This window comes from Rhipicephalus sanguineus, chromosome 8 (genome assembly GCF_013339695.2).
Source record: "Rhipicephalus sanguineus isolate Rsan-2018 chromosome 8, BIME_Rsan_1.4, whole genome shotgun sequence".
NCBI classification, from domain to species: Eukaryota; Metazoa; Arthropoda; class Arachnida; order Ixodida; family Ixodidae; genus Rhipicephalus; species Rhipicephalus sanguineus.
The window spans coordinates 72562556-72581793 of record NC_051183.1 but is presented as its reverse complement, the minus strand read 5'-3'; the positions used below and the strand labels follow the sequence as shown (position 1 = coordinate 72581793).

Sequence of the window (19238 nt, the reverse complement as noted above, 5' to 3'; positions counted from 1 at the left end):
GAGCAGATATGTGATGGTGAGGAGGGCAGAATTGAGGAGGGGAGAGAGTAAAACCTAGCACAGAAAAAAGTGAGAAAGAGAGAAACAGAGAAATAAATAAAGAAAGAAAAAGAAAGAAAAAAAAATATCAACGAAAAAGAGAAAACGAAATAGAGAGAGAGAAAAAAATAGAAAGAAAGAGGAAGGAAGCAGCGCGTCGTCTAGCTACCTCATACCGCAACATCTGGCCAAGCCGCGTAAATGCAGTAGCTTAGCCACGCCCGCCGACGGAGACACAATGGGCAACATCTGCTCTATAAAGCATAGCCTGGCTGCGCCCGATCGTGCTTAGAAAGTCACGGGGCTTCCTAAGAAAGCCCATACTCCAGAGGAGGAAGCTGCGCACCTTGAAGATACACGTGTCGGTCGACGGGGAGTACGAGCGACGACAAGTCCGTGCTTTGCTGTGCAAAGCTTTGCGCGACTAAGTTCAAACTTCCCGCAATATTTTTTTCATCTTCAAAACCAATTATTATTAGTATATGGCAGCATTAAAGGAAAGGTACACTAATCAAGGCCAATGTGTCTGATCACTTCACGTTGTTCTAGGCTGTGACGAGGCCTTTCGCCGATCTCCCGGATCCGTGAATTCAGAGTCGCTCTTCCTTTTTTACAGCGCAGAAGCCCGACAGCAGCAAGCAGTCGGTTCAAAGGAAAAGACGTGAAAATAATTAAGGCAGCTTCGCGTTAGTGGTGTAAAGCCTGAAGGAAGTGGGGAGCCGGGTGACCTTCTTTGTTTCTCTTTGACTTTCTGTTTCTTTCTTCCCCTCTATCTTTCGTTTTCGTTATTTAGTTTTTTGTGTTTTTTCCTGAGTGTCTGTCTTTTTGTCTTTCTTCCCTTCCTCTCTCTGTTTCTCGCTTGCTTCCTCTTTTTTGTTTTCTTTTTAATTTCAACGTATTCTCACGTGGTCGTGACGTCGACGAAGACAGCGGCCGTCGTGTTCAAGATGAACTGTTTATTTGGCTGAACTTGTAGCCGGAAAATAAAAACTCAAACTATAGCAATGCACGCTGTGCACTGATAGCAGGGCGAACAGGCGTCGGCCGTCAATAAAACTGCTCATGGCTGGGGCGCGCCGTCTTTTATACATCGCGCATCGAACTTTCCAGCCTTATCACTGGTGGTCGCGCAAACCCTGGAATAATCTAGACTATTCACGTCCTGCGCACATTCTTAACAAAGTGATCTACTAAAATCACGAAGCATCTCGAACACTGCGGCGCGGTCAGCATCGAGCGTTGATAACCGCGCTTGCTGGTCAAACCCGAATACATCAATATAAAACAAGAAGCGAGCGCGGCAGTATATCTCTTTCCCTACATTAGGTTTTTGCGATATCTTTCTATCTCTTTCTACATTTGTTTCTGTCTATTTCTCTCATGCTCATTCTCTATATGTTATGCTTTACTCTCTCGCCCTGATTGTCCTCCTCCTCAGCCTCACATATCTCATTCTCACCCAAACTTCCCTTTCTCCTTTTTTTGGCAGCCACAATTTCTCTCTTTCTCCTTCTTGCTCTTTCTATCTTTCTTTGGATTTCTTCCTTTTCATTCTCCCTTCCTTTCTCTTTACTTCCGCTTTATCGCTAATTTTTTTCTCTCTCTCCATTTCTGTAGTTTTCACTCTTTGCATGCAATGCTTTACAAACTTCCCTCCTCCTTATTCACCTTTTCACCCTCACATCTCTCTTCAGCCTATCTTCTCTTTCCCACCCCCTTGCTATGCTACACTATACCACTATAGAAGGCTATGCTATGCCTTGCTAGCTTGCCTGGATAGCCGAGTGGTTACGATGCTCGCCTTCGGTTGGTGCAAACGCTGGTTCAAATTGCGCCTCGCCAAGAAATTTTTTTCACGAAGAACTTTCCTGTTTCTTTTTTCTAGTGTTCTTTGTTTTCTTTTTCTCGCTCTATTTCATGCTCTCTCTGTACTCGTTCGCTCGCCCATCAGGCTATTGTATCTCGTGCCGGAGAAATAGCCGCACGTGTTCCGGGAGCAAAGCAGAAGATGAAGACGACGACGAAGGCGAAGACGAGGACGTAGAGAGCGCGTGCCGGCTCATGATGCTGATTATTTCTGTTTCCGACCGACAAGTTATATAACAAAAACGTTTCGACGTGCAGCATGAGTCACAAATAATGAGTGCCTCTTTCATAAAGAAAGGTGGCTGAACACGAAGGATTCTCCCATGCCAACTCAAAGTCCAAAGCCAAAGACCACGCGACTAACTCAAGAAATGCTGAGCGACCCGATGCGATGCATATGTGATCTTATTGCTTGTTTGGAATTGTAATTTCTGAACGTTGAAGTTGAATGAAGATACGTTTCTTTAGGTTGCGTAGCCTTTATTTTGTACCATGTAGCCGCTGATTACACGCGCACGCTCACACTTTCATGGAGGACCCTACATTTGCGCAGCATTACCTTGTGATCGCTGTTGTGGACGGTAAGGGGCTTCGCCATTCTAACGTGGCCAACTCCCAGCGAGGACAACGACCAGCTGCCTCCCTTCTGCACTGCCAATGTCTAAACGTACCCTCCGATGCATGAATGGTCTATCCAAGCTGAACGCCGTGGAGGAGCGACTGGTTGCGCCTCGACTGCCTTTCATGTGCATCCCGCGCTTGTCATGCACTCGCGGCCAGTTCGGCATGGTGGGACAGATAGTCAATAATTCCCACTCAAACATGAATGGCAGCCAGTCCCTCCTCCACAGCGTTGAGCTTGAGTAGAATTCGAGCATCTGCGTGTACGTGTAACCATTCGCGCGGCTGAGGATCGGCAGGTTGCAGCACATTAAGGTGCCCTGGCACATGTCGCACACTCGAACCCAAGCTGAATCGCCGAGACCCGGGTGGCAGTCGCGAATCACGTCGCACGCCTTGTCGCACTGATCGTCCGTGCGAATGCCCGACAGCGAAAAGACCTGATTGTCCAACTAAAGTCGATCTCAAACGGCACGCACATAGCTATGCAGATATATACAGCTCGTCTGGGTTGCGTGCATTTGCAGTTCTCATTGTTCTCGTCGGTACAGCTGTGAATGCAAACTGTAGTGTTCCAGGTTGCGCGTGTCAACCGCCATTGTTTTATAGGGTGCGCGAATGCGCAGATAGTTTCATTGAGTAAGTTGGTCTTCCTGCAGTGCATTTTCGGCGATCACGGACGAGTCATTGAGACTTACAAAGTTTACTTTAAAAGTAAATAGAGTGAATTTGCTCTCTCTACAGTGCTGCTGCCGACAGGTCGTGCGGCGTTTCCGGCGTAGGTCAAAATAAGACACCTTTACTGTTCATACGGTCTAGGATACTGTGAACGTTTCTTTTAATAAATAAAAGTTGAATATATGCCATTTCAAATAATACTTTCTTTATATCATGTACAATCCGGTACCAAGAGTTATCCCCTTAATGTTGGAAGGATAAACACGGACTCCCTCAACTGAAAGCTTGTTCGAACTAAGTCTCGTTTGAGGCCTCCCTGTCACAGGGTGCTTCCTCCTTTGAATAAAGGGTCGTTGGTTTGATTGACATTGCAGGTGGCCATGTGATAGGGGTGTAAGGCTGTTACCTAATCCAGTCCTTTTGAAATTCAGTCGCATATACTTTTTCTTGAAATGCACTGTTCAGTTTCCAAAACTATGATGACTTTCCTTCCAAACTCCTTCAAAATCAGCTATCCTCCATTAAGCGCGTCGCCGAGCCTGACTCAATAATAGAGGTCACCAAATGTAAATTCGGTATTTCATTCTCGTAGTTCATAGGCCACTTCGTTGACGTGAGTGCCACCGTTCGCTTCCTTGCATAGGCTAAAGCCATCACTGAATAATTACACCCAAATTGGTAGCGCAAAAGGCTTCACTTAACACTTATATCCCTAAAGAATCATCACTGTGAGCAGTACAAGAGGGGTCGTGTTTTTAAATGTAAACATTCAAATTACAGTCCCCATATATTCAACCTACAGCAATTGAAATCCAGAGCACTTTAAGGAACCTATTATGTATTGAGTATAATTGCTTTAACTCAGTAATGTTGCAGGCGATCTACAAAATATGCCACACTTCGATATCCCAAAATCTGCCAGCTTGTTAGGACCGCAATTAACGCAACCAAGTCCGCTTCAATGGTTTCATAATTAGGGCCCTTTGGCCACCACCTAAACAAGTATTAGGAAAAGTCAATGAAGGCGTAAATATCGAAGCGAACTTTATTGCCAGGAAATAGACGGCTTTTATACGAACAAACAGCCACTTACAAGGGGCGGTATTAAGAATTAATTGCTCTCATCCACGCTTCAGTAGCAAGACTAGTTTAAAGTCGAACTCATTGCCCTACTAGATCGAAAATAAATGTGTTCCATTTCTTTGGATGCCCGTGCTTTTCAAGTGATTCCACTCTGCTATATTTGTACCCGTTCAACAATTACCGCTGCTTTTTGTCTCAAAATATCCACGATGTCTAGTTTTCTTTTTCTGAGTTCGAAAAGTAGGACTGCTCGCGTTTACATCAGGCAGCGCGCTTCATGCGCGTGTTACGAAACGCTTTCGTAACAGCAAAGAGAAGCCGTCAGTGTAAACTACAGTTAAGTGCTAAGGCATCGACTGCAGTTTATATAGGTACCATTTTGCAAATGCAAATAACTGTTACCATGAATTGTTAACAATTCGCGCAAACCACTGCCGCTCAAAGACTTGGTACCCTATCGCCAACAACTTTATCGCTAGCAATAAGGCATTCTTGGCACGCGTCTGCTCGTACACTCAAACCAAGTGGCCTTTGCGAGCAGCGGCCTTTACCTGGCGCTCTGTGGCCATCAAATGGCCCTTGCGCCATAAAACGCCATATATCATGATTTACAAGCGTCATCTTTTGTTTACTTCGAAACAGAGAAAATAAGTCAAATATATCGCCTAAGTGCGTTTACAGTATTTCACACTTACCCTGTTAAAAAGTACACCAAGTCGTATTTCCCGTAAAACTCTTCCTTTTCCTTGAAGAATTTCACAATATTGGTGATGGACGCAAAGCCATCAATATCGTTACCTCCAAGGTAATGATAATATGTTTGTTCCTGCCTTAGCTAAAAGAAAATAGTGTGCGCTTAGTATCCATCAAGCAGAGGTCAGTCCTCGATGAAGTCAGTCAGAAAGAACAAAAGTTAATGCCTTGCGGGATTCTCCCATAGTGTTATCTTCCCACAAAACCAATAGAAAGAGGACATTTCTAAGGTCATAGCAGACTAATAGATTTATGGAAGGACTGAAAAAAACGTGACATAGTCGCAGGAAATTTCACGAAACTCAGTTCGCACTTGCTAGAAAGCCTACCTGGACTCACTGGACTCAATGGTGCAGAAGAGCCGAGAAGGTTATGTCATCGGATCCCGAATTAGTTGCCTGACAATTAGCGCTTCAGCGTAAGAAGAATGAACAGAGCAACGCTAAACGTGCTGCGAAAAGCTAAACGTGCTGCGGAAATCAGGAAAGCTCAGAATAATCAGCTGAACCTTTGCTGACGCTACGTATATCCTGGCATAGCCGAGCTAAGCCACTGCAAATTTTTTTACCAACTCGCTGAACTTTCAGTATTACTTCTCGCTGTCTTTTCTTATCAACAGCAAAGTTCCCATTATCTGAAGCGAATTTTTATAAGAAAAGGAACGTGCGCTATGGAAAATCTAGTGCGCCATAAATTTGAGGCAAGCATGGCATGTCTTTCTTGATAATGGCATTTGAAATAATGCTACAGCGCCTATAAACGGGAACTCAAGCAAGACATGAGAAGACGCACACAGACGATCGAGCAGCAACTGCCATTCAAGCTGCAACTCTGAAGTTTGATTATAAGGGCGCGGTGTCATCAGGCATCAAAAACGGCTTCTCTCCCTGGAGCGGCCGTATTCTCTTGCACCACCGGTTTGTAGTTACGCGACATTGGACCCAAAAGAATTAGCTACCACCCTTCCTTCTTATAACTTCACAATTTCTTGCTGTCGCATTTATTGCTTCGCACTTGCGGTGGAACTGTGATTTGTTTATTCTTCTCCGCACGGGACCTAGACGACCAACCAGGACTCATTCCTAGGGCCCAGCATGCGATCGCGGCCACAGCATTCTTGGACAGTGGGACTCTCCCACCTAGGGTGACCCGATCTTACGAGCTCGGGACACTCTTTTGGAAAATAAAAGTTTATTTTATCATCATCATCTCTACGCAGAACATCTACAAACGCCGCAGATGAGGAACTCGCGCAATAAGCGTGAACTCGAGCAACGTGGTTGTGTCTTCGTGGGTCAAACTACAGCCGCAGACGTGTGGATGCTGTCTTTGATAGGGGAGCGAGAGCACTATGCTCACTACAGCGACGAATTGAAGTGACTGCGCTCAACAGTTGCCTTACATGTCTTATATGACGTCGCAGCTTTTCAAAAAAGAAAAGCGGCCCGTGATAGCCGCGCTGCTACGCTGCAAAAACATCTGCCTCCCGGCAGCAACTACCGCGGGAGCAGACAGCGGAAGGGCAAGGTTCTCCCTGCGCAAATATTACAAGAAGCGAGCGAGCTGGCCGACGAATTTTAAATGCGCCTGGTGCGCTCCTCACGCCATCTCGCTGGTAATGAAGAAACAAATATAGGCGCCTGCCGTCTCGGAGTCCTGCCAGCGGTAAAGGGTCTCTATATAACGCTCGCCGTTAGCTACGTGAAGGATGTGCGCTTTGTGGCATAGTGGTTAGCACCACGCACTGCGAAGAGAAGGGTCTCTGGGTGGGTTCCGCGCTTCGGAAGCCTTTTTATTGCGATAGCAATTATATGGACAGTCTCGGCTGGAAAATGTCCGTCCCCGTCGCCGTCATTTATCGCATATGTGTAAGTATGTATATATATATATAGAAAAGCCACAAAGAAAAGTAATTGAGAAATTGTTTCCGACGCGCGAAATCGAACGGGCGACCTCTCGCTTTGCAGCCCGCCGCGTTAGATTTTAGGCCACGACAGCACCGTCTTTCAGCCTGCTAACGGCGAGCCATTTATATACAATTCAGCATTCTTTCTAAGTGGCCACATAGATGGCGCGACGGACGGGCGTGTGGCGCGCTTTAAAGATCGTCGCCTCGTTCCCAAGGTCAATCTAAATAGGTCGCGAAAGTCAGAACGAAAAGTGGTCGGAAACCTATTGCGACAAACATCAACAACCGCGTGACGATTAAAGCGCTACTAGGTGAGGGGGAGACAAATAATGAAAACAAAAAAATTAATTAAACGTTTATTTTCATTAGTTTTAATTTTATTTGTTACGTATTAAATTAGTAGATTACTTTAATCAAACTCTAGTCTTGGGTATGTGGTTGAGTGGCCAATTGTTTTCGTTTATTTTCAGAAACAGCGGGCACATGCAGGCAGTCTGGTAACATGGGCCAACGGTTTTGCGCATTTTCAGATGCAAATGGCGTCGCTCGTTTTTGTGCAGTAGGTTTGTGCCTGTCGTCCGTAGGTGATTTCCTCGCATAAGCGTTGTTTTCTAGTCGTGGTACTTGGCAGAAGGTAATATAGCCCATCGCAGCCATCGGGAACCGTTTCAGTGACTGTGTTTTGCCAGCGCACGGCCGGCGTGCTGTCGCCCTTTGGGACGATGAGTCCGCCACGCTACGCGAAGAAACGCTGCGCTGTCTACGTATCCAAGAACAATACGTGTGCAAGCTTTGTGTGCACGTTGAATTGTTATGCTACTTCTGATTTGTGTGCTATATATTTTGGGGTAATATCCTGTTTAACTGCAATATTTCGCCAATAAAATACACCTTATTTATCAAATCTGTCTTTTTCGTCTTCCCGTTATCTTGCAGGTTTCCATTATGGAGCCGTCATAGTAATAAGAAAAAGAACGTGAAGCTTTAAAAAAAAAGAAGCGGCGCCCTGTCAAAAAGTTTCATAATTTCGCTCCCATCGCGTTAAAACGTGACGTCATTTCCGCTTTCGGTTGTGACGTCATCTTTTTCTTTTTTTATTTCTGTTTGTCCCCTCCTCACATAGATGGCGACTGTTGCAACAAGAGCCACCGGCTTGACACGTGGGCTGCCACGGAAGTTACGCTACCAGCTTACATATAACTTGCCGTTCCTGCGAACGCTGTTGCTCTTCGCTCTACAGGGCGTGGTCGCTTTCGTGCGCTTATCTCGAGGAAAGAAGGGGCGGCCGGTGGGGTGCTTCGCTTCGCTCGTTGCAGCGGCCGCGTTTGCGAAAGGGGCGCGCTGTTCAAACAGAAATAAGTAACGACTGTGACAATTAGTTCGCGCTCGTCTTGTGTGTACCTGTTCGTTCGTTTCGTGCGTCCTGCTTTATGTTTGAGCAGTGTGCTTAAAGTGTCGAGCTGTGACGCATTAGTTCGCGCTCGTCCTGCGCGCGTTCTTTTCGTCCGTCCTTCGGGCTCGAGCGACGCGCTGGCAATTTCGAGCTGCTTTCCGTTCTTCGCGTTACATTACAATTTATTGATGTCGCATTCATTGCTTCACCGTTGCGCCGAAACTGTGACTTTTTCTGAATTATTTTTTGAAGACTTCTATATACATGCATACTTACACTTATACGGTGCATGACGGCGCCGGCAAAAACCAGCCGAGACTCTCCATATAATTGCTATCGCAATAAAACATCGAGATAAACATCGCGCAGCTCACGTCAACACGGAGTACGTTGTCACTAGGGAGACAACGCTCGATGAGCACCGGAAGTTCAGTGATGTACATTGGACATACCCATTCACATCGGCAGCCGGTGCTACGTACCGTGGAACAATGCTATTCGCGAGTAGCGATTCGCTTCTTTAGGTCACATAGGGAGCTTAAATCGGCCTGTAAATGATAGTCAGGACTTTACCGGCTCAATGCGTTTACACAGAATTGTCAAAACCGTTTCAGGGTCCTTTGTGCGAGATATCGATAAATTGAACGTATGTACACACCATCCATCAAAGGCAAGGCAAATTATATGTTTTCGCTTGCACTTCTCAATAACGAAGCATTTTGTATAGGACAAAAAAAGATGATAAGCTAACACCACCATGAAAGCATTACGAGAATTGCTGTAATGCCCACTTCAGACCTCAGCTACTCGCACAACTTGCATGAGAACAGGTAGCAGTTAGGGAAAAGTTTTCATATCTTTCTTGAGTTATCCACACCACTATTATGGTTCCCTACGCAACATTATTGCGTGCCCGCGTCCCCTGATGACACGAGATAGCGTATCCTCCGTTTGTGCCCACTTTGGGCACAAACGGAGGATACGCGCAAGCGCGAACTCTTCTCGTTACTGAAGCATCACCCTTTCTCCGTAATGGCAGTGGATGGCGACCCTACATATTTCGAGCGGCCATCTTCCTGAATTTTGATGTGATCGGGTTTCGCCCAAAACAAACTCCTAACACCACTCGGCGCAGGCCCCGCCACAATGTTTGAGAATCTTCACGATTGTTTCAGAGTCTTCTCTTAAGATAACACGCAGGACACAGCTTTTAAAGTTTGTTCGGGAGCTGCCGCCTGCATCAGCGATAACGCTGAAATTTTCGATCACTCATCTACTAAAGACGACTTGTTTCGATGACCCTCAGATTACCTATGACCGACGATTGTGCTGGAGGCTATCGCTCCACTGAGTGTGTAACGTCTTTCTGGGCAAACGTTGTCACAGTAAAGTGTTTCATACTTAGCCGATCGATGTCTGCTTGCTTCACCGTCAAAGGCACATGACAATAATATTCAGGGGCTATTTTGCTTTAATACACAAAATCAAGGACTTACCTCACTTACTTCGATGCCACGCAACAAGAGCCTTACTTTGACGGTCTTAACTGTGCGGTACCGCAGGTTAACCTGCAATAGATGCATAAGCAGCCTTGTATTATTCCCAAATCAAAAACGACAAAGCTCAAAAGCTGTTACTTACAACTTGATAAACTATCATCACGTATTTGATCATCTTCGCAGTGGTGTTAAATCCTTTGTGAAAGACCGAATCACAAACAACAAATATTTCGGGATGAATCATCTTTACACTGAAGGCGTCTGGAAATTAATCACGGGAAACGTTTGCAATTGTGGATATTGTGTGTACTCGTATGTTACTTACTTGGATCAAAACCGGTCTTGGGATTCTCAGCGCGCTCGTCAACTTTCTTTGGATTAGGTATCCCTTTAATTAGAAATCAACATTACGAAAAATAATTATTACTATTCATATAATTGTAATGACATCTGCTTCCCGTCTCTAAATCTCCATAAAATATATTTAGTTCATTCGGAAAGGGCATTTGCACAAAAAAACAGGGACATAAAAGATAGAAGACACGAGATAAGCGCAGACTATCAACAGGATATTTTGTTCTCGGAAACACACACACTTATATAGTGCAAAGAGACGTGGCTAAGATCACAGGCTGGGGTTTTCATAAATTATTTCAACTTCATATTCGTTCACCGACGGCCTTGCCACACACATTTCACGGGATTATGAACGAAGAAAGCCTCAAGAATTTGACGCGTGGTCACGTCTTTGAGCATTGAAGCTTGATGATCGATGCGCGCCGTCAAGAATAAGAAGGGACATTTATTGAGGCTGTTTTTTAAAGTAACAACCCACTCTAGGGACTGAGGTTACGTCCATTACAACAATGGCTGAAGTGGCGAGCTAAATACCATGCAACCGTTGAGGCCGATATCAGGAGCCGAAGAAGCTACATTTTATTCTTCTGTTTCTTAAACACGCAGCTCGAGGAACGAGACACATGCACACGCACATGCGCCTGGGCACGCCAAACATAAAATGCGGCCGATGAAGATAGCGGTGGCGGCCAGACCTACAAACAAGATTAACGCTTTCGGGAGAGCGTATCGGAACGTGGCGCCTGGCCGTACTTGGTTTCTGGCTACCTAAAAAAACATATATCGTCTCCATGCGTCCAAGACCCCTTCCGCGTCAAGAACGCTCATGAAGTGTTCCAGTTCCTTGCAGCTGGGGGATTCTGCCCTTTGTCTGTGTTGAGCATGGACGTAGAGGACTTATTTTATTCTTTAGAATATGGTACACTACTGTTTGCTCGGGAATGCATACAGGAAGATAACGATGAACACAGTTTCTAAAATGATTATGGCATATCTGTAGGGGCATTTCAGGAACTACTAACCATGTATTTGGATTTAACTTTGTTTGGTTAGAAAGATCACTTTTATAATCACAGACATGGCGTGTCTATCGGTTTCCTGGTCGCGCCTATATTTAGTTAAATTTTCCTGAGGAAGATTGACCGCGACCTAGCAGTAGCTCTAGATGGCGTCGTGCGAAGATAGCGCGTTATTTAGGTGATTATATTCTCTTCGTTGAAGAGAATGGATGCGCCGATGGCAGATATTTAGTGATAAGTGTTGTGGTTTGAGCTTCTCTCAGGGTTCCTAAGAAGGGACGCATTCAGTTGCTGGACTTGAGTATCGCGACCGTGCTGGAACATACCTGCTTATTGTATTCTTCGAGGTCTGGGAATAATAGATTTCCGATCTCACCGCGCCAAGTGATTACCACGTCTTGTCTAACTTTCGTTTTGCGTAAGCGTGGCTCGCATCGAATGATGGAAGATTTTTGTAATCAACCGGACCGACTTGAACATTCAAAGTACTCCGCTAAAGCTTGGCTTTCCTGAGAGAACGGATATTGAAGAGACTATAACATGGCGGAAGGGGTCAATCTATTACAGGGCGTCCCATTTATGATAGGCTGGTCGTCAGCATTCCGTATAGGCATGCTTTTCTTGCGGTATGACAGAGATGTGTAGTCGTTCTGGTGTCACTGTCATGTTTTTCGCTGGGAGCAAGTTAGGTCGCATGTGCGAAATATATAAGAAAATTTGAGTCTCACGAAAAGAGGGAGTGTGATGTAAAACACTTGGCCAGGTTAGTCAAGTGTGGAAAGGGGTAGTCTATCGTATTCTCCTGTCATGTGGGAAGTGTCATATCGGGCAAACCGGACTCTGTTTGAATAACTGAATAATAAACCAAAGAACCTCGTTGAAAGGGCGGCCATCTTCAAATCTCTGCGTACATTGTAATTTTAACTAAATCAAACCAAATTTGTCATGGCTCAAACATGAGACCACGCGAGGTATTGTTGAGACTTTCCTTCATAAGGCCGGTGACATGTGTGTGACATTATCCATTAAATTGGTTATCTAACCGGCCGCCTGTAGTCTTAACCACGTGTTTTTGCCTCAGACACACACACACACACACACACACACACACACACACACATATATATATATATATATATATATATATATATATATATATATATATATATATATATATATATATATATATATATATATTGCCGCCTCCTCGTTTGTTCTTTTAGACGTTTCGTTGCCAGCAACTGGCCGCGCCCACTTGTGCTATCCGTTTGAAGCGAAGTCTTTTTCTGGCTATCCGATTTGATAGGGAGAGTGTTTCACCCTGTCACCACTAGACCGGTGTTATCGGCGTAATCCGATGGTCGCGGAGAGGATAACGCCCGGGTACAAATGCTCTCAGAAAAAACGCCGCGGCATTCGTTTTTCCTCCGACACTCGCCTTTGTACGACGCTCTGTGGGCAGCTACGTCGCAACTCGTATTTTTAAAGACGATAGTCTCTCTTGGGGAACTTAAACGCAGAAATTTTGGTATGTCTGTCTTTCTGTTTGTCGGCACGTCCCTCGGTTCAGCCACTCGGCCAAAGTTGAACCCCATGCACAAGGGCCAGCCATCGTGAACGGCTCACTAGGTTCATACTTGTCTACATGGTTGATCAAAAAGCAAACATTACGCATATCTGAGGCGCAACATCACTAGATAAGTATTAGGTGGTGTGTTCCTTTAATAGAAAATACATATATACGAAATTCTAGAGACCCTAGTTCCTTAAGCTGCGCTGAAAATGCGACTGCGCCGAAACTTGGCTTCCACCGTGCCCTCTGCGCGAGCTCATTGTTGTGTTTCGCTTTCAGTTCAGTATTGCACTGTACGAGTGCCATGGGACGCCGCTCTGGCATTCCTGCTTTACCCAGGCGACGTGAATATAAAAGAGTGTGTGGAGAGTACTCGTTGAGTGCGGACGTTTCTTCTGCTTCGGCGCTTCGCGCCAAACCGCGTGTTCGGGCTGGCTGGCGTCCCCGCCGGTCGCGTTAGTCACCGCCGGTCTTGCCTGCTGCTGCGCCGGGACACAGCGGGACACAAGCCCGCAACACAGCATTCACGTTTCCCGACGTATTGCCAGATGGCGTTCATATCTCACGCAGCGCCTCTTCTATCGTCTTTACACGACATTTGCAGCGAAGCACGCAGATACGCGGCCAATTTTTCATTGAAGTAATTGCGGAGCACAAGTTCGCTCCAATAAATCCTTCTGGCTACGGGACATCTGGCGGAGGTGCGGGGTATCCGAAACCTATACTCCCGGCAAGTTGCCACGCAAGTCCAACTCGTACCAGCCGCCGACAGCGAGGTCTTGAGCCGGCGTTTGGACTGCTTGCGTAGAAAGTAAAGAAATAACACGTCGTGGTCACCACCATGAACGACGCTGTCACTATGACCAATGCTACGAACCCTTCTATAGTCCTTCAGCAACCCAAGGAGCCGTCACCGTTTCACGGGTCTCCCTCAGACGATCCCGAAGATTGGTTGGAGCAAGTCGAATGGGTCAGGCTATTTAACTGCTGGGACGACGAGGAGACAATAAGGCACGTGTTCTTCTACGTTACGGATTCAGCTCGAACGTGGTTCGATAATCATGAGAGGTCCCTCGAATCTTGGCAGGTATTTAGGAGGCAATTTTTAACGACGTTCACCACGGTTGTGGCGAAAGAACGCGCCGAGGTCTTGTTGCAGACGCGCACGCAACATCCTAACAAAGGTGTTGTTGTGTTGGTCGGAGAAATGAAAGGACTCTTCAAGCCAGCTGACCCTGAAATGGCCGAAGAAAAAAAGTTACGGTTCTTAATGTGCAGCGTGAAGGAAGAACTGTTTGCTGGGCTTGTCCGTAATCCGACCAAAGCCGTCGCCGCATTCGTGGTCGAGGCTAGCCCAATTGAGAAGGCCCTCAAAATGCGTGCTGAGCATTATAACCGCCAGTTTGTTGCCACGGTGAATGCGAACTGCGCTGACCGGACGCGGATTACGACGGATACGTTACGCAAGATCATCCGCACAGTAGTACGGGAGAAGCTGCGGAAACTTCTCCCAGCGCCGCCGCAAGCCTAAGGCAATGGCCTACACCGCTGCCATTGGTCCCCATTGCCCGCTCGTAACTCGTCTCCAAGAGCCATCGTACCGCCGCTCTTCGTCGCCCGCTCGACCACCTACGGTGCAATACCCAACGCCAAGGAAGACCGAGGTGTGGCGAACACGCGACCATCGTCAGCTTTGTAACCACTGCGGAGAAACCGGCCACATGTGCCGTCGCTGCCCCTACAGAAAACTTGACCTACGATGTTTCTCTGTCGACGCACCACGCCCCTTGCCCCGCCAACGACCGAGCGAGATCGACGAGTACCTGTCTCACACTAGCCGTGGGCCAGCTCGCGTTCACCATCGCCGCACCCATACGGACCAAAATGCCGCCACAGCAAACCTGACTTCTCACGCGGAGGATCTGCAGACCGAGGAAGGGGAAACTAAAAGGAGCAGCTTCGGGAGGTCAAGCTGCGCCACGGCGAAAAAATCAAAACCCCCCAGCGACACACCGGCGCACCAAAGACGAAGACTCACGACGCTCCCACAGCCCGACGCTCCGTTGCAGCCCCGACATGATCCCCCAACCTGAAGACAGGGACACGCCGTCGCATGCACCTGACGTAGCCAAGCCCGCAGTTAACAAGAGGACGACGCCTAGCCACCTGCCATCAACACGAACAAGCCGTAATACGACGCCCAGACGAACCCGAAACTCGACAGCGACCACTTCTGACATACATCTATCCATCGACGGCACTAGTCGCACTAATCGACACGGGAGCCGACTACTCAGTGATGAGTGGACCATTTGCGGCGAAACTGCAAAAAGTTACAACCTGGGGCGATCCGCACATAGGCACAGCAGTTGGCCACCTCGTCACGCCTAGTGGAACCTCCACGTCACGTGTCACCATAAACGGCACCACTTCCACTGCTGTGTTCATCATATTTTTCTAGATGCTCCCGCAATGTATTCCTTGGCAGGGACTTTTTCACCGACAATGGTGCTATTATTGATTTACAAGCCAATCAATCAGTTTCTCGGCTGATCTTACCACGACGACGACACGAATCGCCAAACAGGCTGCTCTGAGTACTGCTGATGACCACGTCACCCTACTTCCTCGTGCAAGCCTCATCATCGTCGTCTACTCTCAGGAAGCCACTGTGGACACCGACGCTATCGTGCAGAACGACTACAGCATACTATTGGAACGCGGTGTATTTGTCGCAAGAAGCGGTTGAAGCAAGGAAACTCTCACGTTCTAATCACGAATTTCACCGACGAATATCAGCATCAGAACAGGGCGCTTCCATCGCTTTCTTCGAAAAAATTCAGGGAGTAACTGACGTGATCGCCGCGGGCGACCTTGAACATGAATCGAACGACATCAAGTATGCTCAACTCTTCGACGTGAACCCGGCGCTACCTCAGGAAAAGCGGGAAGAAGGCTTTGCTATGCCGCTACAGTGAGAATGTCTCGCCGACTTCGTCAGACGCCCCTTGCGAAGAGGCGGATAATTACCGAAGAAGGCAGCGGACCAATGCGACAATCAATTTACCCCGTGTCTGCCTACGAGCGCGAAGCGATTCGGACGCATATTCAAGACATGCTCGCCGACAATGTCATAAAAGCGTCTAAACGTCCTTGGGCTGCCCCAGTTCTGCTCGTGAAGAAAAAAGATGGCACCCTAACGTTCTGCGTCGATTATCGACGACAGAAAAAAAATCACATAAAAATACGTATTATCCGATGATTGCAGAAAGGATACCGCCGAGTTGCTAATACTCGCCGAGAAAAGCGCCGCCGCATTCGTTTTTCAGTCGACACTTGCCCTTGTACGTCGCTCCGTTGGCCGTTACTTCGTCATTTCTATATTTATTGAAGGTATTGCGGAGCACAAGTTCACTCCATTAAACATGGTCTTGTGCCCTCCCGAAAATAACATTTCCAATTGATAGTCTGCGTTTGTCTCGTGTTTGCTTTGTTTTACGTCCCTTGTTTTTTCCTGCAAATGGCCTTCACAATAGAATACCGACCCGCCCAACGCTCCGTTCCACTGAGTCATATTTATTTCAAAAAAAGTCACAGTTTCGCCCCAAAGGCGAAGCAATGAATGCGATAGCAAGAACTTGTAATGTAACGCGAAGAACGGAAAACAGCTCGAAATTTCCAGTGCGTCGCTCAACCGCAAAAGACGCACGAAAAGATGACACACAGGACGAGCGCGAAATATTATGTGTGACAGCTCGACACTTAAAGCACGCTGCTCAGACATAAAGCACGCATGAAACGAACGCACAGGCATACACAGGACGAGCGCGAACTAACAACTGCCACAGTTGTTCTGTTTGAACAACGCGCTCGTTTCACAAACGCGGCCGCTACAGCGGGCGAAGGTACCATCTTACGTTCTGTAACTTCAGCGCGGATATCGCGGTGAAAGCACGAGACATACAAACAGACCTTCCCCCGCCCCAACTCCACGATGAAAGCGCGCGCGCACGCCACCACGGCCTGTAGGACCAAGTGCACGGAGGCGTGAGCGCATCACTACGTACGGGGCGACGACCTTTAAAGCTCGCCCCTCGCGCACTTCGCGGCATCTCGCTGGTGAGCAAGAAAGCACGCTCAAGTAAATGGTTAGTGATTCTAGTGATTTTGTATTCTTTTAGTATAGGGGTAAGAAAGAGTAAAAGGAGGGAAAATGGGGGAAGAGTGCTGGATAACTGTCTTTGTATAGGACACCTCAACCAAAACACTCGTTGGGGGGGGGGGGGAATGAAGACGGTAGAAAGAGAGAAGAGGATGAGATAGTGAATAGAGCGGAGGCGGGAGAGAGAAGTCTGGTTAACCGTGTCGAACGGCTTACAAAAGCCGCTCGATCAGGTTCGCACGCTGAAGGAAGGAGACCAGGGCCGCAAGAGCTCCACGGAGGCGATCCTCGCAGCCAGTGGGGAACAGGAAGTCCTGTAGTGTTACACAGGGCAGGCCGTGGCGGTGGTACTCAGTTTTGAGCCGCTTCCGAGCGTCCACAAGGGCAGGACACTCACAGAAGAGATGTGCAACTGTTTCTACCGGGCCGCAATCGACGCAGTTCGGTGCAGGCGCGTTGCGGAGACGATGTTTTCGTTCCGCGGGCCTCGCCGAACCGGTCCTCAGGGTGAGGAGGAGCGCGCGATCGCGGCGGGAGAAGCCAGTTGCAGGAAGGGGAGGTGGGACGTGTCCAGCGGCGATCCGCGCGTCGGGATGCTCTCGCATCAACTCACGGCGAAAGTTGATGCGCGCCGAGTCGAACGATGTTGCGTAGTCCTTGTGCTCGCTTCGCGAGTTCGTCCGCCGCCTCGTTGCCCGCGATGCCGACATGGGATGGTAGCCACTGCAGGACCACGTCGCAACCACTCCGAAGAAGTGCCAGGAAGCTCAGGGCGACGCCCTGGGCGATTGGAGGGCCGCGGTCCTCCCTCGCGAGTTCGCGCAGGGCTGCCCGAGTCGCAGAAGATGGCCGCGCTAGTGACAGCCGGCGACTCTCGAAGGAGATCGGCAGCTAGCTGCAGACCCACCAGCTCGGTAGTGGTAGAGGAGGCGCAGTAGCTGAGGCGTCTCTGGACGTCAGTGGCGAGCTCGGGGGCGACACAGGCGGCTGCAGCAGAGTGGCCCTGTAGTACAGAGCCGTCAGTGAATACGTGAGTCCTGCCGGCGAGGTCCTCGTGCATCCGCGCTGCGGCTTCTTGAGCGATGGCACAGCGAGAGGTGACGTGCTTGGAACGGACACCGGGGAGCTCGAGGGAGACTCGCAGGGGCTCGCGGCAGTGTGGGGCGGGCCAGTGAGCAGGGGGCGTCGGCTCCTCGACCACCAAGCTGTCGTAGAAATCGAGGATTCGGCCGACGCGCGAGTTGGACACTGCACGCAGTCTGGTGAGTAGGGGGCCGGCGTGCGGGGCTCGGTGAAGGCGCTCTATGTGCCAGAGGGCGCGCATATCAGATGTTAATGACACAGGCCACGCGCGAGCTTCCGCAAGTGTTTCTGCCACACGGGAGCTGCGGGGAAGACCGTAGCAAATGCCGATCACACGCAGGTAATCCCGCTCCAACGCGCGCCGCTGCATTTCCCGGACACTGCACAGGAGAAGGGCGTAATGCGCTGCCTAAAGTGCGATTGCCTCGTAGATGTTGCTAGCAAAGGCGGGAGGGCACTCGCCACCACGGGCGAGTAGTCCGTGCACACAGGTATCGACACGACGGGTGGCCTGGCGAATGCGCTTCACAGCGGGCAGCCACCGTAGCCGGTTGTCGATCGTGAGCCCGAGGTAGCGCATGCAGCTCTGCCAGCCGATCGGCACACCGTGAAGCAGGAGGTACGGGAGATGGCGGTGCGGAGCAGCCCTGGGGTGAAACACGAGCGCCTCAGTCTTCGTTGGAGAGAGCGCCAGGCCGATGCCCTCCAAAAGGCAGCAACACACTCGAGAGCTGTCTGGATGCGTTCGCGCACAGCACTCCGCTTGCGAGTGGGGCCGCGCACGTACAGCGCGACGTCGTCGGCATTGATCACCGCGCGCACAGGGAAGTCAGCCCTGCACGAGCGGCGCGAGCACCAAGTTTAACAGAAACGGGCTTAGGACACTGCCCTGTGGTACACCAGAACGGACGGAGTGCGGTGAGCTTGTCGCTCTCCCCACGCGCACAGAAAACGTCCGGTCAGTGATGAAGGCTTCCACATATTTCAAGAGTGCCCTCAACACCGAGTGCGCGCACGGCACTGATGATGGACGCGTGGGGGAGCGAGTCGAAAGCCGACTGAACGTCAAGGAGCAGCAGGATTGCCATCTCCCCATCGTGCAGGGCCTGCTCATCCGTGCTAACGACGGCAGTGAGACAGTCAGCTGTTGCGCGACCAGGTCGGAAGCCGCACTGTTCGACGCAAGTACGCCGCGAGCTGCTG

At 48.9% G+C, this 19238-nt stretch overlaps 1 protein-coding gene across 1 annotated transcript in view; it reads right to left on the bottom strand.

Moving 5' to 3' along the window:
- Positions 1-19238, bottom strand: part of LOC119402093 (venom metalloproteinase antarease-like TtrivMP_A) — a 115217-nt gene that overhangs the window by 57316 nt on the left and 38663 nt on the right. Inside the window, exons 5-8 of the mRNA XM_037669196.1 lie at positions 10167-10229; positions 9984-10102; positions 9839-9910; positions 4983-5122 (exon numbers count right to left, since the gene is read on the bottom strand). Of these exons, the coding sequence (XP_037525124.1) occupies positions 4983-5122; positions 9839-9910; positions 9984-10102; positions 10167-10229 (394 nt within the window). The remainder of the gene's footprint in view (positions 1-4982; positions 5123-9838; positions 9911-9983; positions 10103-10166; positions 10230-19238) is intronic.